Source organism: Rhinopithecus bieti, unplaced genomic scaffold (genome assembly GCF_001698545.2).
Source record: "Rhinopithecus bieti isolate Rb0 unplaced genomic scaffold, ASM169854v2 scaffold_83527, whole genome shotgun sequence".
In the NCBI taxonomy this organism is placed as follows: Eukaryota; Metazoa; Chordata; class Mammalia; order Primates; family Cercopithecidae; genus Rhinopithecus; species Rhinopithecus bieti.
This window is the reverse complement of record NW_016837625.1, coordinates 563,546-588,057: the sequence shown is the minus strand read 5'-3', so window position 1 is coordinate 588,057 and position 24,512 is coordinate 563,546. Positions and strand designations below refer to the sequence as shown.

Here is a 24,512-nt window from a genome sequence, read left to right as displayed (position 1 = left end):
GGGCCTGGGGAGGGGGCTTCCCTCTCTTGCTCCCGAACAAGGAGCCCAGGAGGGAAGATGAGTTGGGCATAGTCTGGTGTGGGCGAGATGGACACTCTCGTGTTGATGTAGCTCTCCGGCGCATGTGAGGACTGCTAATGATGGACCCCTAAAAAGGAAATTCATAGAAATCAAAATTAAAAGATCTTCAAGCACTTAGGTCAGAATGTTTTTTTTTTTTTTTTTTTTTTTAATGTAAAAATTCACCCACTGACTGCTAAGCTTTAGTTCAACTTGCTGGCCAGAGGGTGGGGCTGAGTGCAGCTGGACTGGGCCCCACCTCCTCTCACTATAGTGCAGGGCAGTTGGGGGTGACTGGCCTTGACCAAAGTGGGGGGTGAGGGCAGGGGAGGGGCCCGCCTCTCTGACTGCCACAGCAGAAGTAGGACTTCCAGTCTCATTCTGACAAGTACTTTGGCCCTGGCAGCAGCCTGAGGTTTCAGATAGGAACCCCTGGGTTGGGGTGTCTGTGCTCTGTGTGTGGCAAGTGCAGAGGGGCTGGTGTGCCTGGAAGAGGAGCTCTGCTCTTGCTGAAACAGGGCCCTCAGCTCTCCTGCTCCGCCCATGTGGGTCCTGAGGTCTCGGGGGAGGTGGTGACAGGGACAGGTGGGGCTCAGAAACCTTGTCCTCTGGGGGAATGGGCTGCCTAGGCATTTCACTGCAGCTGCCTACTGCAAACCAAACAAGGAAAAAGAAAGAAACAGAAAAAGATCTGCAAGCTGAGGTAGAGATGTGAACAGTAACACAGAGATGGCCGGAGGATGAGTGAAATATCATGAAATCCACACTGAATTTCTCTTTCTCTCAAGACACTCCTCCTCCCACAAGCTAAGCAATTCCATGGTGTCCTGCCGCAGACACACAGCAATCAAACTCCAAGAAGAAAGCGATGGGGATGGGTGGGCGTGGAAGTCAAGGGTTCAGCAAAAACATCCAACAGCAAGTGTGGAGGATGAGTGGGAGCCGGGTGGCCCGGGCGGGGGTGCCGGAAGCTGGGGATGGTCAACCATGCTCAGGGACCACAGGTGATGGGGTTAAGCAGAAACCAAAACACAAAATTCAGAACCACCCCCACTGTTCAGTTCAAAACAAGCGGTGAGAGGCATGGATGTTTCTAGGCACACAGGAGAAGCTGACATGCACAGGGTCCCAGGCAGGCAGGGAGGGAGCGGGTGTCTGCGTCTCTGTGCAGTAGGGGAAGGAAGAGCAAAAAAACAAAAACAAAAACCAAAAAAAAAAAAACCCAAAAAACAAACAAAAAAAACCAGGACAACAGATATGAACTGAGGACTGGGGAAGGCGACACAGGACAGCCAGCTGGACGGAGGCGCTTCCTACTTACTTCCACATTGCTCTCTAGCGATCCCGCACTGCTGCGACGCCCTCGCTTCCCTGCCCAGAACATGCAATACCAGAAGTTAGACGCGGACATGAGGCTGGGGGCGCTGCCTGCCTGGCGCCACGCTGCTGCCACGGAGCCTGCACCCCTGCTGGGAGCAGGCACAGGTGCCGGGCCCACCTGCCCGCAGGAGCCAGGTGTGAGGGGTCAGAGGAGGGGCTCAGTGGGGAAGCCAGCAGCAGTGCAGGAATGAATTTTCAAAATAAAGTTTTTGAAAAGCAAAAAAAAAAAAATTTTTTTTTTTTTTTTTAAACCAGCCCCTATTTTATACTCCTTCTCCTGGACCAGCAGTCTGTTGAGAGGGGCCCTGGGGCTGAGGCATGTGTACAGGTGGGCCCGATGCCTCCAACTCGTGTGTTCACCCCTGACTCGGGTGAATGGGGAGGGGCGAGGGCAGCTTCTCCATGGCCACAAACAGCATGGCAGGTCCTGCATGCCCACCTTCAGTGACTGCCATATATATGTGTATATCCGCACACACACATATATGCCCCCACCTCCTCGGCAGGATGAGCACTGAGGGTGAAGAGGAAACAACTTCATACCCCCGCTTCCCCCCGGCTGCCCGCAGGAGCTCAGTTTTGGTTTGTGCAGTGCCCTGGCCAGGGGCAGGAGACAGGGTTGGGGGCTGCTGGAAACCACTTTCCAGCTTGGGATTCCTCTGCTTGGCACCATTCCCCAAGGGGCCACAAAGCCTTCCCTAAGCCAGGAGGTCTCTGCCAGCATCTTCGTCGTGCCCCAGTGCAGGGCACACAGTAGGCACTCGGTGTGCGGGGTCCGTCAAAGCAAGGCCGGGTCTTCCTCTTGGCTCCAGGTGCCTAGGGCCCAGCCCGGCCCTGCCCAGCCTCCACAGTCCTTCCTGTGGACTTCTCCATGGATTTTTGAAGAACACCAAGCCTGGAGCATGACAGGGGCCCAGCCTTAGGGGCCAGCCTGGGCTCTGGGAGTGGGGATGGGAAGAGGGAGGAACAGCCCTCCCCACTTGACATTCTTGAAGCTTCCATCTGGGCAGCATTGGCATGTGTTGAGCACCGCGCTGGACAGGTCAACCCTATACGCGTCACTGTGTCCGTGTCAGAGAGGGGGCCGCTGAGGCCCAATTCTCACAGGCAGCAGGGTTCACACCCAGACCTGCGCACCCGGCCGCCTCTAAGGCTGGATAACTTGGCCACGCTGCCTTCAGAGCTGGACCCCAGGCCTGGTTGGGCCCAGGACCCTAGGAGAAGGAAGCAACTGCTGGGCCTCCCCACTGTGCCCTGTCCCCAGCCTCTGGGAAAGTTACTGCACCTCCCAGCTAGCCCAGGGCCACCAGCCAGTGACAGGTGGAGGGAGTGCTGTGGGCTTCAAGCCTCCCCGTGCCCTCTGAGTGTGCTGGGCTGTGCTTTGGCATGGCTTCAGCCTGGGCATCGCCACACAGACTCAGGGGAGTCCAGTCCCTCTGCCTTGCCTGCTGACCCCAAACCGGAGGTCCAGGTGGGAGCTGGGGTCAGCAGAAGGCCTTGGGTGGCTCTGGCTTGTGTGATGTGGCCCTCAGAGACCACTATTGGGAAAGGGCCACATGGCACATCAGGGCAAGAGGGCTTGACACCAGTTGCTGAGGACCTAGGACAGTCAAGTAGGACCCTGGCCCTAATTCTCAGCCAGAAGAAAGAGGAGGCTCACATTTCCTCATTTTTCAGCCAGTGTGGGAAGAGAGGCTGACCTTTCTTCCCTTCCTGCCCAACACAGTGGTCCAGGGACATGAAGCAAAGTAGAGTCCAGCCTCCCAGGACATGGCCTCCCTCCTCCACTCCCTGCTTGGGTGGCCACGGCCATCAGACACTCAGGACACTGTGGCGCCATGTGGAAATGTGGAGGGACAGAGCGCCACTGTCTCTAGGGTTTTCAAATCAGCTCTCTAGCCCACTCCTCTAAGGCCTGGGACTCCTCTGGCTGACTAAAAACCAGGGGCAGAGGGGAGATGGCCTCCCCTGCCTGTATCTGGCAACTCCTTTTGGCCAGCCTATAGCTTCTGACACGACCTGGGCCAGGCCTGAAGGCTGGGGTTGGGGGTCCACACAGTGTCCCCACCTGGAGTTAAACACGGTCCTCCTTACCCTGCTCAACTTGGGCGAACACTTAGGAGTTCTTTACTTGGCTGTTTTGGAGTGATGCTGAGTGTCTTACAATCCACTTTCTCAATGTCTCAGGTCAGCAAGAGATGCAGGGTGATCCCAGGGCTCCCTCTGTGCTGAATCCCAGAGCCCTGTGCTCACAGGTACACCCACAACCATAACTGCCCATAGCAATCCGTGCAGACATCTCATGCATATGCAGCCTCCCACACCTGCCCAGGTTCACAGGCTGATGAAGTCAGGCAGGCCAGAATAGTGGCTCACGCCACATGTGTGCGGATCAGGCCAAGCCAGCCCTGGGCAGGGTCTGGAGGGACTTGGAACCATTTTTCTTGAAGGGCTCCCAGGATGGTTCTTCACAACTTTTGCAGCTTCCTCAGAGTCAGGGCAGGACGTCACGTGGCAGTACTCTCCCGCCCACCGGATACTCGTCCTGTGACCCTCAACAATGCTGCAGCCGAGCTGGTGCATTGCTCAGTGTCAATGACCACAACAGAAACGATAGCTACGCACATTTGGCCGGCGCTGCCTGAGCCAGGCATGCCTGAAAGGCTTTCCATGCATTGACTCCCTCGCTGCAGCTGGGTAAACAGGCCCATAGGGTCTGAGAGCTAGAGAGGGCAGGCGGAGGTGAGGGATGGGCTCAGGCTGTCTGACTCTGGCATCTGCGTGCTGCAGCATGTTCTCTGCTGGGCCTGACATGGTGGGGAGGGATGTGGCCAGGGCAAGAGGAAGCACCACCCTCTCTGGGCCCTGGCCCGCTTCACACATGGCAGGGGTGCTGCTCTGTCCACCCACCACTGCTGGCTGTCACTGCTCCCCTGGAATAGGACATGGAGACTGTTGCAGGCAGGTCCTCTCCGTAAGGACTCAGAGCTGGGCAGCTTGGCCAGGGAGGGGCAGGAGGGCCGCTGGGGGCCACTGGTCAATGTCCACCACCACTCGGTTGATCCCTGTTCCCACAGTCCTTGCTGGGTCCTTGGTCTTGGGTCAGCAAGGCTCTTGTGCCGCTGGAATGAGGACCGGGTGGGGAGTCTTGGCCCAAGGAAGACCAGGGCTGAGACACCAGGTGCTAGCCCCCTTCCTTCTAACTCTTGGCATGATAGAGGCTTCTGGAGGCTCCTGAGGATGGGTTCCTTCGGGCACCATCTACGGTTACTTCATCAGTCCCCTGGCTTCATGTCTGTGGTATGTCCTCTCCTGGATGGATGTCGAGTACAGACCTGGGACAGCTGCTCTCAGGGTTTCCTGCTTCGGGAGCAGTGACGTGCCAACCATGGAGGGGACACTGTCCTGCAGGCCTGCCTCTTCCACAAGCTCACCGTGGTGTTTCGGGCTCAGTGCTATAAGGGCTGTAGTGAGTGAGGTGGGGCCATGCTGCCGCTGGGGAGCTTGCAGCCCCGACCTGGTCCAGAGCGTGACATCTGACCTCTCCCGCTGCCAGCCCTGCCCCTCCCCAGGAAGGCTGCCAGCACCCGCCTGTCCCGATGGGAGATCACAGGTGGCCTGTCCCCAGCCTGGGGTCTCAGCAGCTGCCTGGACTCAAACCCCACCTCACTTCACCTCCAAACTTTTCTGGGTACAGGGGGGTCTCTGAGATCTGTTCCTGCTTTTGTTTCAATGATAGGCCCAGGGCGGGGTCTCAGTCCCTGTTGTCCTTCTGAGCTCAGAATTCCTAAATGACAACAGCAATCGTCACACTACATGAAAGCAGCTGGCTCTGGGCTCACCCTTCACATGAACGTGGGCCCAGCATGTGGCTGTCAGACCCCCAAGCTCTGGCAGAGGGTGGACGGCTGGGGTCCTGACCTCTGGGCCCCGGGGTGGATGGGGCTCAAGGGCCTCGGTTCTGGCAGAACCGCTGCTGCCTGAGAGGGGCTGGACAGCTTCATCAGGGGAGGGAGAGGGCAGGGCCCGCCACACTGCACAAACTCAAACAGAGGTCCCGGCCCACAGCCTGCAGAGGCCCAAAGCAGTCCAGTGACATTTAGCTGTGTTTCACAAGGCCACTGGGAAAACCAGTGGTTCTCAACCAGGGGTGATTCTGCCCCCCAGGGGACACCTGGCAATTTCTGGAGACATCAGTGACTGTCGTGACAGGGAAGATATTACCGGCAACCAGTAGTAGAGGCCAGGAATGAGGGTAAATATCTTGCCAAGCCCCAGATGGCCGCCCAGCAAGGAGTCACTGGGCTCAAAATGTCAATCAAGCCGAGGTTGAGAAGCCCTGGGTTCAACCTTCATGCTGGCAACTGGCAATGAATTTCTGATTTTTTTTACTATGGCAAATAATAATAATAATAATAATAATAATGACAAAATGAAAACAAAGGAAAAAATCCAACTTAAAAAAAAGGGCAGACTCCAAAGGGCCTGAGAGGGACTTAGCTGAGGGGAGGCAAGGCTGCTGACGGGCAGGTGCAGGAGGGAGTCCTGAGGCGGGGCAGGTGGGGCAGGCAACCCCAGGAAGGGGGTCTTCCCAAAACAGGCACACCAGGCTCCTAGGGCAGACCTGCACGGGACAAGCTGGGCCACTGCAGCCCCAGGCAGCCCCCAGGGCCCTTTCCAGGAGAAGCTCACTGACTGGTGGACAGACTGTTGGGCTGAGGGTGGGTATGATACCCTCCTGTACACTCCTTGAGCAGCAACACAGGCTGCAGCGTCAAGAGCAGGCACCCACCGGCCGGCCCGTGCCTCTTGTTTCTCCTGCTCCAAGAGGGAGAGGCTGGGCCAAGGCTGCTGGCAAAAGCCCCTGAGCCTTGCTGCTCACAGTGCCCCACCCCCAGGAATGCAGGCGGTTTCAGGGGTGCTGCTTGCTTGGGGGTGAAATAGCTGGCAGCAAATTAAACACACACAGAAACAAAGAAACAACCACAACATCACAGTTCCCACCAGGGCTTTCCCGGACCCCGGAGCCAGCCCTGGCCGCTGCTCAGTGGCCTCTGGGCTGGACGAGGCCCGGGTTTCCCAGGAGAGGAGGCCCCGGAGGGAAAGCAAGACCGGGGACAGTGGGCAAGGGGGCGCCAGACAGCTTAGAGGGTTCCGCGCAAGTTCATTCATCAGCATGAAGCACAGGGACGCGGCCGCACAGAGAGCACGGGACACAGCCGCCGGCTCACTCCGGGCTAGAGCGACTTCCCAAATCAATAAATGAGTAAATAAAACCCCTGGAAGAAGAAAGGGAAATTGGGGACGACTTCCCCAGCTAATTCGTATACAATGCCTTTCTTTTTCACAATTTGGTCCTGATTTCCTGCGTCTTTTTGGGATGCCCTTTCTGTGCTGTCAGACGCTGCTCTGCTTTGGGGGAGGTCAGGGGAAATGCCACACTGGCCTCGCCGCAGGCCTCGCCCCGCGTGATGCATGCCCCGAATGCAGACGCCCTGCCTCGGTCTTGCATGCGCTGGTCTAGGAAGGTGGTTCTAGGCCAAGCTCTTACCAGCTTCCGAGAGGTCCCGCAGGGAGCTACTGAGGGCACTGCGCTTGAGGCCCTCGCCGCTGGCGTAGCTGTCGTCCAGGCAGGCCCGGCTCAGTGTTCCATTGCCCGACTCCTTTTTGAGGCTGGAGCACTGGGACATGCTGGGCCGCACAACACCTTTCTGCTTCTCAAGCTCCGCTGGAACAGAGAGGGTGAGGGGCCTGATGAGAGGAGCACAGCCTAGAGTGGGCGGGAGACGGGGCCTTCTGTTTGGAGCTAGCACTGTCCTGAGCCACCATCTGCCTTGAATGGGGAAGGGCTGTTTCTGGGAAAGAGGGTGTGATGGCCACCCTGGACAAAAGAGCAGAAAGAGATCTCAGGAGGAAGGCTAGAGAGGCCAGAGGGCCTTGTGACCTGCAGGAATGACAGTCATCTTCCAGGCTCGGGGGTGGACAGGGAGGCACAGACTCGCCTAGGTCTGGGAGATGAGCAAGGATTAGCCAGGGCCTTCCACAGAGGGGGCAGCAGTAGGGAGTCCCATGTGCCTCCAGGGAGTAGACCTGCAGCCAAGGATGGCCTTGGCTGTGTGACCCATCAGTGGGTTGAGCCTGATGCAGAAGACGACGAGGTACAGAAAGGCCAGCTGGGAACTCTGCAGGCTCTTGTGCATGGGGTGACCAGAGAGCCAGAGTCTTTTGCTGGACATATGACAGGCAACAGGTAGGGCGGGTCCTGGATTGGACCCCCTCTGTGCCTCCTGCAGCCTGGGCACACAGACTGCCCCATCACGTGGCCATAGGGAAGGTCAGAAAAGACTGAGGGACATCTCGTCTCTGTGGGCTCAGAAGAAGTCACTGCCCTGACATGGGGAGGCAAGTGCCAGTGTCCAGCAAGTTTCAGCCTTCTGTCCACAAGCCCTGGTACTCACACTCTATCCTGTGCTTCTCCATCTCTTGGACTTCCGCAATGGACTCCCGCAGGTCATCGGTGAATTTCTTCCGGTCTTGAGGGTTAGGGGCGTTGAAGTTTATTAACACTTTGATGTCTGCTCCGGGGACAGATGAAGTGAGCCGGATGCCATTGGGGTAGTCTGCAAAAGGGAAGGAGAGGGGAGGAGGCCCACAGGTCTCAGTGTGTTCTCTGCAACCTCCTCTCTGGTCAGGAAACAATGGTAGGGCTGAGTTGTGCGTGAGCCTGGGATAAGCGCCCGGAGTCCAGCCTCCACAGTGGCAGGCTGCAGGGGTACAGAGCAACCTCATCTCCCAACTTGGGAAAGATGGTCTGTGTTGCTCCACATGTGACTTGCGGACAAAAGTGGCTGAGCTCACGGGAGGCTGCTGGGGCCACCATTCTTCCCCAACCTTAAGGTCGTGGAGACCAGGCCCTTGACTTCCAGGTCCTTGGGCACTCTGCCAGGTGCTGAATCCTGGAGGAGGACAGAGGTTGCGTCCTGAGAAGGGTGGGGGTCTTCTCTAATCATTTCAGTTCTGGACAACAGTGAGGGCCATATTATCCCAAATGGCCTGTGGCCCACAACTCCCATGAGGTGCACTATGGGCACTCCACAGCCAAGGAACCCTGTGCCCAGACCTTCCTGGTGCCACCTCCTGGCTTTCAGGGTCCCTGGGGCTTTGATCTCCTGGCAGTGCTGCTCCTGCAGTGGGAGTCACTGACAAAGCATCAGGCACTGGATGCTTGAAGGTTCTTGGACCAAGCACCAATCTGACCTTGGCTCAGACCAGGTGGGCCAGGTGGACCTGTGGGCAGCTGCAGAGTGCTCCTGTGTGCATATGTATGCACATGTGTGTACATGCAGCCCTAAACTGTCACGTGGGAACATGTGCCTAGTGATGCCAAACCTTCTGATTTTCACAATATCTACATTTTGATGTGGAGACTGGTTCAGCAAATTTTTAAAAAAATATGCAAACCATATAAAACATAACTGAGCTGGGCCTGCCTCCAAGGCTGCCAGTTTGAGATCCCTGGCATGACAGCATTTCCTATAGAAGCTGCAGGCTTAGCTCTTGCCAGCACCCGGCGTCCAGGATCTAAGGCCAAGCCCTGGGACCACAGACATGATCCAGGTGCAGCCTCTGTCCTGACGGTCCACAGTGGTCCTGGCCCCCTGCTGGGAGCTTTGCTGCCAGGATCTCACTAAGTTCCCACCCCAGCCCTGGGGGGCAGGGGTCAATGACACCATCTCAGAGAGTGGGTTACTGCTGGTCAGGACAATGTGGGGATGGCACTGGTCTCCCCTGGGACCAAGGTAAGGCATGACTTGCAGCCTGCGATGGACAGGAATGGCAGGAGGTGGGGAGGCGGCCAGGGCAGGCACACCGTGCTCCTTGTTGGGCGCGTGGGGAGCAGGGCATACAGGAAGTGCAGGGGCTCCTGCCGGGCTGTCCCTGGTCCCACTGAAGACAGAAGGGGGCAGTGAGCCCCAGATCTAGGCGCAAGGCCTGTGGTTTTGGATGGTCCAGCTGCGGGTCCCTGACACTGTTCTCACCTGCAGATGGAAGGCTGATTAGACAGACAGTGACGCCTAGTTCTGAGAGGACAAGGGATCCCTACTGCTCAAGCAGGGACACTCAGCTTCTTTCCCTAGGACACTCCAGGTGGCCCCTTGCTCCCCAGCCCAGGAGGACTGGCTCAGCCTCCAACAAGGAAGGGACAAAGGAGGGGGAAGAGAAGCTGTGGAGAGCGAAAGGAGCAAGGTAAAATGGAAGCCAGTGGGTTGCTGCAGGTGTGAGCCCCCCAAACTCCCAAGCCCCCAGGCCTTATCCAGTGCCTTCCAGCAGGACATCAAAATTAACCCTTGCAAAGCACTGTGTTCCGGCAGGTATGATGGGGGCCCTGTGGTAGGCACTACTTTACGACCCAGGAAACAGAGGCCAGAGGGGTTGCAGAGCCAGGCCACACAGCAGTTGAGCCAGAGCTGGGATCTGACCCAGGCTGAGGGGCTCAGTTCTTCACTTCCATGGACACTTGGGGGTTGCTGTTGCCTGTGTCCTGGGCCATGTTTGCACATCACCTATACGATTTAATGTTTTTCTGTCAACATTTTATTTAAATAAATGTATTTCTGCCATAAATTTAAAAATCTTATCACTGCAAGAAGTGAAGTACTAGTAATTACATCAGGCTCAACTGACTGATGGGTCTGTTGAGGGTCTGTGCCTACTGCTCACCAGAGCTCCTAGCTGCAATCTGCTCTCTGGGGATAAAACAAGGGTGAGTGTAGAAGCCCCCACAGGGTTCTGTCCTCGAAGCAGCCAGGAGAAAGAGCGTAAGCTGGGACGTGCGCTCTTCCAGGCAGGCCCTGGGGCAGACTTACACTGGTTCTCGAAGAGCAGGACCTGCATGCCGTACAAGGAGAAGGACTGTCGGAAGCTGTACGTCACTGAGTTCTTCTTCTTCTGAAAGATCTTGGTGACCTGGAGGCAGCCAGAGACAGAGCTGAGCTGCAGTGCCTCGGGGGGCAGTGACTATGTGCAACCTCTGGCCAGAGGACCCTCCTGGAGTTCAAAATCAGGAGGACAGGGACAAACCCACGTGGGTGGAGGGCATGGCCTTCCACTCCAAGACTCGGACGACGGTTCCTGTCCCTGCAACCCCGATGCCATCTTGGCTAGCAACAAAGTCCCACAACCTGGCACAGAGGCAGTAGGCACTTCACAGTACGGAGCCTCCTCAAGTGCCTTCTCACAGCCAGGTGAGGTGTACACACCTGAGGCTTGGTACCTTGAGGGGCAAGAATGGACAGGTGGTGCTCAGCAGCACTGACCTTGACAAGAAGCCATGGCTTCCTCTCTTGGGAACAGCTAGAGTGTGAAGCTATGCCTGGTGGGCCAGCAGGGAGACTGGCCCGTGGGCTAGTGATATGATCCCTGAACCCCTGCTGGCCCGCCACGGTCCTTGGCTGCTATCCTGGTCTGCAGTAAGGAAAGGAACTTTCCAGTGTGGCAGCCAAAGGCTGGGCTGGGAGGGGAGAGGGGAGCTCACACCTCCCCGGTCTCCAGGGCATGCCAAGCACCATGTAAGGGTCTTACGTCCAGGACCTCACTGGACCCCTGCCACCTTCTGAGAGATTCATCTTACAGAGGAGGAAACTGAGGCTCAGAGATGTGAAGGGATTCGCTCAAGGTCAGGAGTTCTTCATAAAGGATTTGAACCTACAGGTCTGATTTCAACATCAGTGGTCAGAGAAGGGTAGCCAGTCTTCATACCCAATCAAGAACATGGGCATCTTTGGCAAGAAAGCCCGTGGCATGGTATAGAAATCCAAAGGACAAACTCTCCCTTCTCTCTGCAGTGGGCACTTCTGCCCCCATCTGGCCAGCATCCATGTCACCTTTTTTTCTGGCAAGAGCTTCCCAGTTTCCTTTTGGGGAAACCTCTAGCCTTTGTGTCCCTCAGTCCATAGGTCTTGAGGGGACCAGCTCAGGGTTCCAGGAGGTGGGGCCTGGGACCCAGGCCTAGCCAATCAGAAAGCGCTGCACCTGCCTGGCCCAGAGTGGCTTAGGGAGGGATGTGCAGCAACAAGGACTAACTCTGCAACCTCTGCTCAGTCTAAGAAGAGAATTCTACAGTTGCTCAGCGGACAGGATCAGGTCTGGAGCTGCTGGGGCCACATTCCCCTCCTGGACTGAGCCTGCCTGAGGAAGGGGCCTGCCCAAGGAAGCATCACACAAGGTACAGGTGCAGACAGCACACAGGAGTGCTGCTGACGTTGGCAGAGGCTCTGGAAAGAGCTGGCACTAAAGCCAAAGATCCCACTCTGGACCTGTACATGAGCCAATGAAGTCTGTCTCCACGTGCATCAGTGTGACAGACACCAGGCAGACCCTCCCTTCTGCACCCCCACATGCATGCACATCTCCCCCATGCAGACAGCCAGATGCGGACCCTGGGCTCAGGCTTGAGGTCCCTGCTATGACACCTTGTGGGTGAGCCACATACCACCAGGAGGTCGTTGAACAGGAAGATTTCTCGCTGGTGTAGTCCGAGTTTCTGGGGCTTATTTGGGTCTGGAACCTCAAAGAGACGGCAGTAGCAGACCAGCCGACGGTGGGGCAGAGAGAGCACCTGTGTGGGGAGAGGCTGTCCTGCCACGGCCGCCCAGCTCTCCTCCAGGAGCCCTGGGAGCCACAGTGGACAAGTCTAGCCCTTCAAGCTAGAAACCTGGCACGTGAGCCTTGAGTTCAAAAATGCCTTCCCTCACACACAGTGAAGAGCAGATGTGTCTTTTGGCTCATGGCAGTTTCCCGTACTCTGTTCTCAGGAGCCACTACTTAAAATCCCTTATGTCTGCTCTCCTGAAGCACTAGGGACACGCCCCTGCTTCTGCTGAGACCCCCCTTCCATTCTTTTGGGCAGGTACCAGGCTTCTTAAACTATCAAGTTCACCTGGGAGCCTCTGGCTAGACAGCGAGTCACATTTTGAGTCCCTGCAATGTGCCGGTCATACACATGAGGCCACTAAGCCCTGAAAAAGTCTTTACAGAGAGAATCTACTCTAGATGAGGAAACTGAGGTGCAGAAGGTAAGTAATGACAAAACCAGGAAGTGGCAGAGCCAGGATCCAATTCCAGGTCCCAGGACTTTTCCCACCCTACCAAGCCTCCCCATAAAAGATTCCCATTGTCCTGATGCCTGAAAATCCTGAGCCAGCAGCCAACACTCTGTGGCACCTGCCCTGGCCCTGTCCTCCACTCCCCACATCTGCCCTGAACATGTCCCTGACAGCTCACGTGAGCCCTCAACATGGTCATAGCTCCAGCTGCCCTTGAGGCCGGATGCCTTAGGGCGAGGGATGAGCCATCAAGGCTTGGCTCTGGGAGTGCCCAGGTTCATGCAGGACGGGGGAGACGGTCAAAGGGGTGGGATCCCCGGGATCACTGCCCTGAGGCCAGGGGCTTGACTCTGTCAGGCGTGCTCTAGGCCAGGGCTGCCTGAGTTTGGCACATCAGGGGGTTAAGATGAGGGGGGAAAATGTGGCCCAGTCTGGGGTGCTCAGATTGCAAAGGTGTGAAGGAGAGAGGATGGGAGGGTTGGGGAGCACAGGCTGGAGGTGGGAGGGGCCTGGTCTCTTGCAGGGGAAGCTGGGGAGGGTGAGGGCAGGCAGAGCTGCTTTCAGGACTGAGGGACAAAGCCAGTCCACAAGGAGGGTCATGGCAAGCGGCCTGGTCACCCTGTGTGCATGTGCCCTGGGGTGTGTGGGCATACTACAAAGCTATGGCAGAGGATGGGTCCTGGGGGTGAGGAGGCGGGCACTGGGAGAGCCTGGGGCATGGGATGTGGGGGATAGAGCACAGAGCAGGGTCAGGTAGCGGACAGGGCAGGGCCTCAGAGGACACACTGGGGTCTGTTTCAGACGCAGGGTCTGGGGGCTGGCCTCAACAGGGCACCGACAAGAAGCAGCAGGAGTCTCCCCTGACAGCACAGCCTCAGGGCCTGCAGAGATCGGAGGCTGGGGTAATTATGAACACCTGATTCCTCAGCGCCCCAGCAACGAACTCAAGCAGCCAGCACTCGGGCTCTGGGAGTCTGGGGAGCCGGAGACTGGCTGATGCTGGACCTCCCTAGTGCAGTGGGCTACCCACAAAGGTAAAAGCAGAGAAATACTCACACAGCCGAGCCCAGGATGCAGGGATCCGATCTACGGGAGAATGTGAAACCAACAAAAGGGTGTTCATGTTTCAAAGCCACGCCCAGGCCAATGCTGCAAGTGCCCCCTCCCTACACCTCCCCTTGGGCTCCACCCAGCCAGTATGTTGGGCACCTGCTCTGGCAGAGATCTCTGAGGGGTCCCAGGGGACTCCTGGACCACCCAGGAAAGCCCACCAGTCTCAGGGGCCCAGAACTCAGCCACTGCACAACCCTGGCCTGCTGGACTATTAAGCGCCTCAGCTCTCTTCCTATTGTAATGCAGAGCCAATAGCTGTTATTCCCAAATATGACAGGAGCCACTTGAAAAAACCCCAAGCCCTGGCTGGCAGAATTCACCAGCCCTGCTGGAAGGGACCACACGGAGTGGGGTGGGTGGGAGTGAGAAGGCCTGGCAGGCAGCACCGCCCAGGTGGTGCTGGGGCCCACCACGTACCAGGGCCCATGACATACCGGTTTCTTCCCCACAATGAGCTTCTCCACCTTCTGCACCTGGGATACATGGTCCTCATTGGTCTTCAGCTCTCGCTTACGGATCCGTTCATAGATCCCGATCAGCATCTCCCGGGGAATGTCCTCACCATCGTCCACACCTGGGCAGGGGATGCAGCTGGATATCAGGGTGGGCCCAAGGCTCACTCGATTTACCAGTTTCTAAAGCATATCAGAGGAGCGAACCTTCCACCAGACCCAACAGAACCAAAGAACTCCCAGGCAGGCCCACAGCAACAGGACATTTTCAGTCAACACAAATTTCCTCAGTCCTCCTACCGGAATGGGCCCGGTACATCTGACCCGGACTAGTAGGCGATGGGTGTCAGGGGCTGAGCCACCTCTAAGCCATGTTCAGAGGGCTTTATAAATGCTACCCTGCTCCATGCTAACCACAGCCCTTCAAAGTGGGTATAATCATCTCCACTACCCAGATGGGAAGACTGAGGCTGAGGTGTGGGGAGGCTGGGGTTTGTGAGTTTGGGCTCCGATGGACCTGGGGCCACGTCCTACTTTCACACTTACTAGCTGTGTGACTATGGGCGAGTGCGTCACCCATGCTTGGTGTCCTCCTCTAAAACAGGTTGCCCACAACACAGACTTGTCATGAGGAAATGAGGGGCGCCTGGGGCGTGCCCAGCTCTGCATCTGAGCAGTGAGAGTGCTGCAGTGGCTGCTGTTGCTGGCCCACATCATCCGGGCAGAGACTGGAGGCCGGGCTCTGACCCAGGGCTGCCCTAACCACAAGCACACACCACTTCTTTCTTCCTCCCCACTCTGAAAACTGCTGTGAGCAGAGAAACAGCCCTGCACATGCGGGAAATGCAAACTCGTTTTGCAGTGAGCTCCAGCCTCATCCCTCTGCCAGGCTGCAGTCCAAAGGGCTGCAGGGCTTGGGGAAGACGGACCTCCCACAGATGGCTAGCAGGACAGGAGACGCTCCAACCCGGGGTAGACAACCTGGCAATGCCTGCCCAAATGATAAGTTCTAGCACCCTCTGGTACACTGACTGCATTTGGGGAACTTATCCCATGGGAAATGAGACACATACAAGGTTATTGCAGCACTGTTTCCAAATGGCAAAAGGCTGGAAGTAACCCGTGTACCCATTAACAGGGGAGTGCTCACCAATCATTCCACATCAGCACAACAGACTACTTACTACGCACCTGTCAGGAACAGTGAAGAAGGCCACAGTAAAGCACATGGGCCATTTCTCTTAGATTTAGTAAGTGAGAAAAAGCAAGGTGCAAAGTAGCAGGGGGTAAAACCATTCCTGTATATATGCACTTGCATGAGCGGAGCACAACTAGGGGGCACGGCCAGGAGAAGCCAAAATCAAGGACCTTCAGGGGCAGAGGCTATGCCCTGAGCACGCGGGGTAGGGTGGGAAGGAAACTGCTAGGCATCTTCCAGTATATTTTTCCCCCTAAATAGACATTAGTTTTAGAGCAGTTTTAGGTTCTCAGCAAAACTGAGCAGAAGGCAGATTTACCCCCCAACACTCATAGCCACCCCCGCTGTCGCCATCCTCACCAGAGTGCTCCATTGGCACAATGATGAGCCCACGCTGATGCATCAGCGTTACCCGAGGTCCACGTTTTAGATTAGGGTCCACTCTGCGTGTTGTGATTCTGCGGGTTTGGGCAAACGTAGAACGACCCTTATCCACCATTATAGCACCACACAGAACAGTGTCACCATTCTAAAAATCCTGATTTCCGCATACCCAACCCCTCCTCCCCCAGCTCCTGGCAGCCACTCATCCTTTTCCTGTCTTCATAGTTTTGCCTTTTCCAGAATGTCATGGAGTTGGACTCACATAACACACAGCCTGCTCAGACTGGCCTCTCACTCAGTGCTACATACTTCAGGTTCCTCCACATCTCTTCATGGTCGATAGCTCACTTCTCTTTCGTGCTGAGCACTATTCCACTGTCTGGAGGCATGCAGTTTATTTATCCCTTCACCTGCTCAAGGACGTCTGGTGGTTGCCACGTTTTGACAGTTTTGAATAGAGCTTCCATAAGCATCTGTGTGCAGGTTTTTCCGTGGGCCTAGGTTTTCAGTTCATTTGGGTAAATATCAAGGAGCACAACTGCTGGATCATATTACTTTCCGGCTTTCAAACTATGTAAATATCCATTTAAAAAATAAACTAAAAAATTCAAAAACTTTAATAACAAGGAAAGATTCCTGGACTGGCTTCCGTGGTGAGCTACTCCTCCTTCACAGTCCTCCAGCCCCCAGGGCTCTCCTGCTGCAGGACCCACCAGACAAACTGGGGTGACCCACTCGAGAGAGGATGTGTGTTGGGGTGGAGATGAGGATTTCCCTATAAAAAGAACAGGCTATCCATGCGCTCGGCACAGAGCACCAGGCTGGTTCCGGGAGTCCAGGGACCTGCCTTGCCTCTGCCATTTCCTGGCTGATGTGACCCTGGGCAGGTCCCTGCCTTCTCTGAGCCCTGATCACCCCTTCTGAAGTATGAGAAGATGAGAAAGAACGTCCTTGGGCTCCAGGCTGAAAAGGGGTGACTTGGTGGGGACAGCCCAGGCTTGGGAGACAGAACCTGCAGCTCCCTCCTTGGGAATGGGGTGCTCAGCCCCTTCCGTGGGAAGTGGGGAGGCTCCTGCCACCCTGTCATCCAGACAGCTGGCAGGACTGGGTGCAATCATGGACAGGAACCACAGAGCCGCTGCCACGGGGGTATGGACAGGCCACCACCTGACTCAGCAGCCCTGCCCCGCCAATCCTTCTCTGCTCTAGGCCAGTCGTTTCTGGTTCCTCCTGTTATTTCTCATCCAGCACATCCCAGATGACATGCAGGAGGTTCTAAAATAAGGGAAAAAAAACACCTGTTCGGGCATGGTGGCTCTAGCCTTTAATCGCAGCACTTTGGGAAGCCAAGGTGGGAGGATCGCTTGAGGCCAAGGGGTTCAAGACTAGCCTGGACAACATAGTGAGACCCTACCTCTAGAAAAAATAAAAATTAAAAATTAGCCAGGCATGGCGGTCCACGCCTGTGGTCCCAGCTACCTGGCAGGCTGAGGCAGGACGATCTCTTGAGCCTGGGGCGTCAAGGCTGAAAGTGAGGTATGATTGCACCACTGCACTCCAGCCTGCGCGACAAAGGAAGACCGTGTCTAAACAATCAGAGACCCTCACACTCTCCCTAGGCTGCCAGAGGGACCTCTAAAGATAAATAAATAAATAAATTAATTAAAACAAATCAGAGACCCTCAAACTTCCCCTGGGCTGCCAAGAGCATGCAGCACACAGCTGGCTTTCCTGGAGGTGATGAGTGGCCAGCCTGCATCAGGTGTAACGTGGGAGTCTGTGAATCCCAGAAACAGGCTCAGCCCCATGAGAAGGGAGGCTCAGGGTGAGGGAGGCCCCGGGTGGATGTAGAGGAGGCCCCGGCCTCCCGGCTGCTGCTTGGACACCTGGGCCTGGGAGTGCATCTGTTGCACCATCAAAGTGTCCACTGGTGGCTCTCAGGAGCTCTTCAAGATGCCTTGGTTCCCAGGAACTACAGACTTGATGGACTTGGGGCCTGCAATGACCCTCAGACCTTGCAAGAGGCCACATGCAGTGACTGCTGGGTGCAGAGAATGGCTGTCCATGAGCTCTGAGCCATGCCCCAGCCTGCTCAGCATCCCTTCCTGCCTCCCAAGGGAGGTGGCAGAACCACTCAGGTCTTAAGAGCCTAGCTCAGGTGCCATCTCCCTGTGGTCTCTGCTGCCTGGGGATCCTGCCACAGTGGCACCCACCACCAGGAGAACGGAAGGGCACCTAAAGACCCTGGAGTGGAGCTGGAGCTGCTCCCTGGAAAGTGACCCTGTCCAAGGAGAAGGGACGGCAGAACCACTGTTGAATAAACTAAGAATGAACAGCTTTGTCAGTTCCACATGCTCTTAGAGCCAGGCTGGATTCACACTGGCTCTTCTTTGCTTTTATAAACAGTGACACCCTTTCCAAGGAACCCTCAGTTCCTGTCCTTTCAACCCACCCTCAGCTCTTGCAGCCAGGGTTCCCACAGGGACTGAAGGATGCAGTGCCTTCCTCCTTCCTTCCGAGGACCTCGGGGCACACAAGGGACACACTGGGCTGGCATGGAGCTGCTTGGGGGAATGTCACGGCCTTTTAGCTCCTTTCCCATCTCTGAACATGCAAGGAGGCCTCGCTTTCCGCAGACCCTGCACCCACACCTCCCGGCACATGCCCACCTCCCAGGGGACAGGTAGTTGGGTCTGTACTCCAGCGCCAGCAGCGGGAAGCCGCACTGGCTAGAACTCAGCAGCATTGCTTTCTTTTCATTGTATTTATTTTTATAATTACTTTCTACATTTGGCAAATGCTACTCATTCTCCATTTACAGTAGCGGTATCAAGTCCCCTTTTAAAATATATTACTTTTAGGTAAAGACACACAGAAAAAGGCTAGTTTCATCCTTCACGGGCAAGCTAACAGCATCACCTTCTCCGTGAGGAAGGTTTCCCAACACCTCGAGACCCTGGCCTGTGTCATGCAGCCTGTGTCCCACAGGGGCTCCTCTAAGGCAGTGCTCTTCCCAGTCATCTGTGCTGTGCTCCCCAAAGGTCCCTCCATGCCAGACCCGGGATGCTGGAGCCCAGCTCCCCAGCTGGAGGCTGCCTCATGTCCCTGTCTGCCCTCACACCTGGGGAGGGCCTGGCTGGGGCAGGTGCTGAAGCAAGTCTGTGGTTGGCTGACCGCCCAGGACAGCTTACCTCGGAGGTTCTTGATGAAGTCCTCCAGCTTCATTTTCCGCTCAGGCTTGACATTGGGGCTGTACATGTCGGTGTTCAGCAGGATGATGGCGAAGGCCAGGATGAAAATGGTGTCTGGGTTCCGGAACTGCCGTACCACCCCGGGGTTGCAGATGCAGTAGCGCTGGCTGCAGGCCAGGAGGGAGGGGGTCAGAGCCATGGTGCAGCAAGTGACATGGCCCCTCTCTCACCAGCTGAGGCTGTCACGTACTGCTGAGCCTCAGTTCCTGCTTCTGGTGAGCAAGGATCACGCCTGCCTGTCGGAGGTGGCCCTGACTACTCACTCGCCCTCCTTTCTCTACTGCAGTCCCTCCTACCCTGGATTATAGCCAGGCACACGGCCGTCCTGGGGAGGACTGTATTTCCCAGCTCCCAGGAGCTCAGAGTAGCCACACCACCATGTTCGGCCCATGAGATGTGAACAGATGTGATGTGAGTGCCTGTAAGGCTGGGCCCCTCTTCCCGCTGCCTGCAATGGGGACGTTACAGTGGGTGTCAGGCCTGTCCTCCGGGACCCTGAGGAGAAAGCAGCCCAGGCCACCTCCACACCAGCTCAGAGGGAGCAACACCCCACCTTGTCTCAGCCATGGCTACTGAGGGGCCTCAGGTTCAACAGCTGTGGACAAGAACAGCCCCCTGCGTTGGAATCAGCCCGCTTGCCGCTCCCACTGCCACTCCAGGGGCCCCTCCACTGCTGACCTCATGGAGGGACAGGTGACAAGAGGCAGGGACAGAGTAGAGGAGTAGAGGAGCCAGGCAAAGTACCGGGACTGAGGCTCAGGAGGCCAGCTTAGTGCCCTCTCCTCCAGGAAGCCGTCCTGGAAGGAAGCAGGTGCATGCTGCCTCCCGCCAGGGCCCTGGGGTTGTCCTCCCTCTGTGTCCTCAATCCTCCTGGCCCCACCACCAGTGTGGAGCCCAGAGGGCTGGGTCAGCAGCTGACCTGTGCTACCCACACCCAGCATCGAACATGCAGGCTCCTACAGAGCCAGTCTGCACGTGGTCCCAGAATGGATGACTGTGTAGTGACCTCGAGCTCACTGTTGTGTCAGGAGCTGGTCAAAGTGTGCCCACATGTCCTGTGTCGGTTCATCCTTGCACCCCTTTCTAGGATACGTGCTATTGTTATTCAACTTCACAGGTGAAGAAATGAGGCATGGAGAAGTTAAGAAACCAGCACAGGGCCACACAACCAGTAAGTGGTGGAGTCGGTGACTGAACCAGGCTTCTGGCTGTCTGGCTTGTGCTCTGAGTCACTGTGCCCCTCCTTGTGAATGAGCAAATGAATGACTAGATAGATGGACTTGGGGATGAATGCAGAGCTCGGGGGGAATTGGAGGAAGAGCATTCAGAATCCCGATTTGAACAGACAGAATCCTAGCAGTCGCAATCATAACCTCTTTCAACTTCAGTTTCCTCATCTTCACAATCAGAATAATCGGTACAGTCTCCTCCACCCCCACCACCTCACAATGGCTGAAAGGAGCCCAACATAGTGCCTGGAACGTAGACTGGGCCACTACAGTCACCCCCAAAGCAACATTCAGGGACACCTGGCCCTGTCTAGGGATGGTGGGGATGCAGTCTTTGGTCCATCTTCGGGCCCTGAAGGTGGGGACACCATCCTCCCTCGATGCAGCACCCCCAGCCAGCCTGGGCCCCACCTGAACGCCTCAATGAGCCGCTCCACTTTCTGAGCCTCCCCTTGGACACGGATGTGCGCCTGGAATTTCCTGAGGGCCTCGTCCAGCTCCATGGTAGAGAAGTCCATCTCATCCACCACGCAGCTGGAATAGAGACAGACAGCCCCGCATGAGCACCCCTTGCAGGTGTGACATGCCCAGCCCACACCCAGGTGGTGGTGCCTGGAGCCCAGGGAATGGGCTGCCTCCTGGTAGGGAGGGCCCCTGCCGGACTCCAACCAATCAGCCAAGAGCCCTCAGAATGCAGCAAAAAGGCTTCTGGGGAGCTGTGAAGACCCTGGAACTGTAGGGAAGCGTGTGTGCCTATATTTATGTGGGCAGTTTTCCCAGTGGGGCAGAGCATATGGTTATCTGGATCAAAGCCTTTCCCAACAGACAAGCAATTTTTTTTTTTGAGACGGAGTCTCGTTCGTCGCCCAGGCTAAAGTGCAGTGGCGCGATCTCGGCTCACTGCAAGCTCCGCCTCCCAGGTTCACGCCATTCTCCTGCCTCAGCCTCCCCAGTAGCTAGGACTTCAGGCACCCACCACCATGCCCGGCTAATTTTTTGTATTTTTATAGAGATGGGGTTTCACCATGTTAGCCAGGATGGTCTCGATCTCCTGACCTCATGATCTGCCTGCCTTGGCCTCCCAAACTGCTGGGATTACAGGCATGAGCCACTGCGCCCGGCCGAGACAAGCATTTTTAAGCATAGCCCTCACCAGGCACACAGTGGACGCTACGGTGAGTCTCCTCTCCTTCTGCATGGGGTCGGGGAGTTCACTGCCATTTTCACAGTGAAGAAAGGTGCCCAGGGTGTTGACTTTCAGAATAAGCCCTTGTGGGGAGAGTATCGGGGTGGTGGGCTGGGTTTTGCAGGTGCTTTTCCAGGGACTTGAAAGGGCCATGCACCCTCATCTGTGGGGGAGTGCCTAGAGGGGCAGCTGATGAATGGTCTATACATTCTTCCCATGGCTCTACCCCGGCACACCCTTCCAGTCCCTCCTATGGTGACCCCAGAACAGAGAAGATGGGGTCTGCACCAGGAGCCCTGGGGCAGGCTCCAGCTTCTGGCCTAGCTCCCTAATGACGTTGCAGTCACTACCATGGGGCAGAGGCCTGGCCATACAGGGCCTGACCCCTCTCCCAGGGCCATCCCCACATGGGGCGATGCAGCTGCTCCCACCCTCCTCTGAGTGCTCAAGGCCTCCTGGGGCAACAGCCTTGGAGGTGGCTTCGGAGCAGTGGGGAGAGGGCAAGCAGGGAGCAGGCAGGAGGATTTGCTGAGCAGCAGGAGCAGCGGCCCTGTAGATGCCTGGTGTGGTGGCCCGGGGGAGCCAGCCACTTCCTGAGGCCACTGCTATTTTCTGAATGAGGAGAACAATATGCGGATTTCCTAAGGACCAGGAACCGGTTTGGAGCGGGGAATGGCTGCAGGGGATGGGGGATGGAGCTGGGCATTCACCAAGGAGCTCATGGGCTTTCCTCGGACCTTTCCTCATGCTTGCTTCAAAGAGGGGAGAGTGCAGTAGCCATCCTAACAATACAGCAGGCTTCTCCAGGTGCTGAGCAGGGAGAAAGATGCCCGGCCTGTGCATGCTTGGCCGACCAAGGACACAGACATTCTGCTGGTGCCTGCCATGTGCTGGCCACATTTAGCCTCCTGGGTGTGGGGCGGGACTACATGAGTGCCTGTGTGTGTGAGTCCGTGTATGTGGGGGTGTGTGCCCAGGCCAGCCCCTCCCACTCTGAGCCTTGGTTTCCCCACCCATGAGACAAAAGGGGCGACGGCACCCGCTGCCTCCTAGGGAAGCAGCAGAGACCGCAGGCACACTGGCCAGCCCCGGGGAACGTGAGGCCTCGTGCTCCAGGGGGTGCTGTTCCCGGGCACCTGCTCCCCAGCCCTCGCTGGTCCCCTCGGCTGCACATGGGCAGGGCTGGGCAGCTAGAAGGGACTGTCTCTGGATGGCCAACACTTCACCCTGCTCTGAATGCTCTTCCTGGCCCACCCTTCTGGCTCAGGGAGTTGGGAACCCATTTTTCAGAAGGGTTTCAAGTAGCTAACAGTGTTGTACTCACCAGTTCTCTAAGCTGGGGGGAGCTGTGGAATCAGGAGGTGGGGGTAGGACGCACAGCCCAAATATCCCAGCCAGGAGAATAAGGCGGGGCAGAGTGTGGCATGGGCCGCCCACAGGGAGGCAGGTCACTTGATCCAGCTCCTGACTGCTCTCCCCAGGGGTGAGTCAGGAACAGATACGGCACGCAGTCCATGTAGGAGGACGATAGCCAGGCCAGGGGAAAGTGCCCTGACCTCCAGCTGCCTGCTCCTGCCAGCCCTGCCATGAGAGGCTGCAGGAACATGGGTCACTGAGGGCTGTGATGCTTGGTGCCAGGTTGGATAAACCGTGCTTAGGGACAGAAGGGAGGAGGGGCCGAAGGTACATGCCAGAAGGTGGGCAGACAGGCAGTGGGGTCCACATGTGGGATGCTGCGTTGGAGGGCAGGTGCCCACCTGCATTGGCTGTACAGATGTAGGGATCTGCATGTGTGTGGGTCTAGGAGTTAGAGAAGAAGGGGTGCCCAGCAAATGTCCCGGCACAAGTAGGGTGGGCTGACCCTGTGTGTGCCATGCGTAACACAGGGTGCGTGAGGGCGTGTGTGGAATCAAGTCCCCCCCCCGCCGCAGAACTCACTCAAGCACGTCGCGGTTGAACTGCTTCTGCCGGTTGCCCAGGAACTCGCCGATCATCTGCCGGCTGAGGCCCTTGCGCTGCAGCAGGAAATGGGCTACCCCGACGGGCGTGTCGGGCACAAAGCCACGCTCGATGAGGTACTGGACTCCCTTCTCAGGCTTCCTGGGGTAGGATGAGAGGCACACTCAGCACCAGCTGCCCGGCTGCCAGCCAGGCACCTGGAGGGGATCTCCACTCAGTGGACAGTCGACATTCTCCCTCCTTGCCCACCTGTACCGGCCCTCATCCCTGTAGGCATTCAGGGGTGTTTAGTTCCATCTCCTGCCTGGGTGGGAACTCAAGAGCCCAGGCTGGCACCGGAAGACCCTGGGCTCCAGGCATCCTGCCCTGTCCCAAACCCAAATGTGGGGGACCTGGTACAAACGCCTTCACCTAGACTCGCCCAGACCTTGTACAAAGAATGGGCTGGGCTGGCTGCAGGGGTGCTTCTGTGAGTGCTGTAGATGGACCATCACTCCCCTGCCCTGCCTGCAGCCCCTTCTCGGCTGCCCGGTACTGGCCCCAAACGCCTGCACACACATTCAGAACCGGGTTCCCTGTCTGGCCCAAATCCCTGCTCCCCTCAGCGTGAAAGCCGCCGTGCCAGGCTGCTCTTCCTCTGTCTGCCAACGGGTAATAAAGAACAGCAACCACAGCACGTGCGGGGAGCAACTGCTCTGTGCCGCCGCTGTTGAGGCGCCCTGTGCACACTAATTCATTCAATTCCCACTCCGGGAGGTCAGCACTCTGGTTACCTGCGGTGCGCAGGAGCCCAGACTCGGGAGCCTGACAGCCATACGACCTTTCAGGGGTCCTGGCTTCCCCTGTTGTAAACACTGAGGAAGTAGTCAGATGCCTGCGATGACGCACTCAGTAACGATGAAGGTGCAGAGAGGCAGCGTTTCTAGCTGGAGGTCACAGTGCCAGTGGCAGGGCTGGCCCTGCACGGCTGAGTGTGTCCACTGGAGACTGGACCCCCAGAGCATGGATCATTCCACTGATTCAAGCCTCTCGGTGCCTAAGGTGTGTGCAGAACCAGGCCTGAGCAGGGATGTGCATGGTGCACGTGTGTCGTGGGCTGATGGGGCCTAGTGCCAGGCCAGAGCACTCCTGCTCTGCACCTGGCCAGGTGTCTGTAGGGCCAGGCAGGCTGTGGGGACACGGCACTGACCGTGCC

The 24,512-nt window shown here is 57.0% G+C and overlaps 1 protein-coding gene across 4 annotated transcripts in view; it reads right to left on the bottom strand.

Moving 5' to 3' along the window:
* The window catches only part of IQSEC1 (IQ motif and Sec7 domain ArfGEF 1), a 176,658-nt gene that overhangs the window by 4,628 nt on the left and 147,518 nt on the right, over positions 1-24,512 (bottom strand). For 2 of the 4 annotated variants that reach the window (XM_017865849.1, XM_017865850.1), the window contains 10 exons: positions 23,297-23,458; positions 20,584-20,706; positions 18,884-19,050; positions 14,093-14,232; positions 13,602-13,631; positions 11,933-12,058; positions 10,308-10,407; positions 7,899-8,060; positions 6,992-7,168; positions 1,382-1,431 (listed from right to left, as the gene is read on the bottom strand). In XM_017865849.1, coding sequence (XP_017721338.1) covers positions 1,382-1,431; positions 6,992-7,168; positions 7,899-8,060; positions 10,308-10,407; positions 11,933-12,058; positions 13,602-13,631; positions 14,093-14,232; positions 18,884-19,050; positions 20,584-20,706; positions 23,297-23,458 — 1,237 coding nt within the window. Of the gene's footprint in view, positions 149-1,381; positions 1,432-6,991; positions 7,169-7,898; positions 8,061-10,307; positions 10,408-11,932; positions 12,059-13,601; positions 13,632-14,092; positions 14,233-18,883; positions 19,051-20,583; positions 20,707-23,296; positions 23,459-24,512 lie in introns of all 4 variants that reach the window. The other 2 variants (XM_017865852.1, XM_017865851.1) reach the window with 2 other exon arrangements.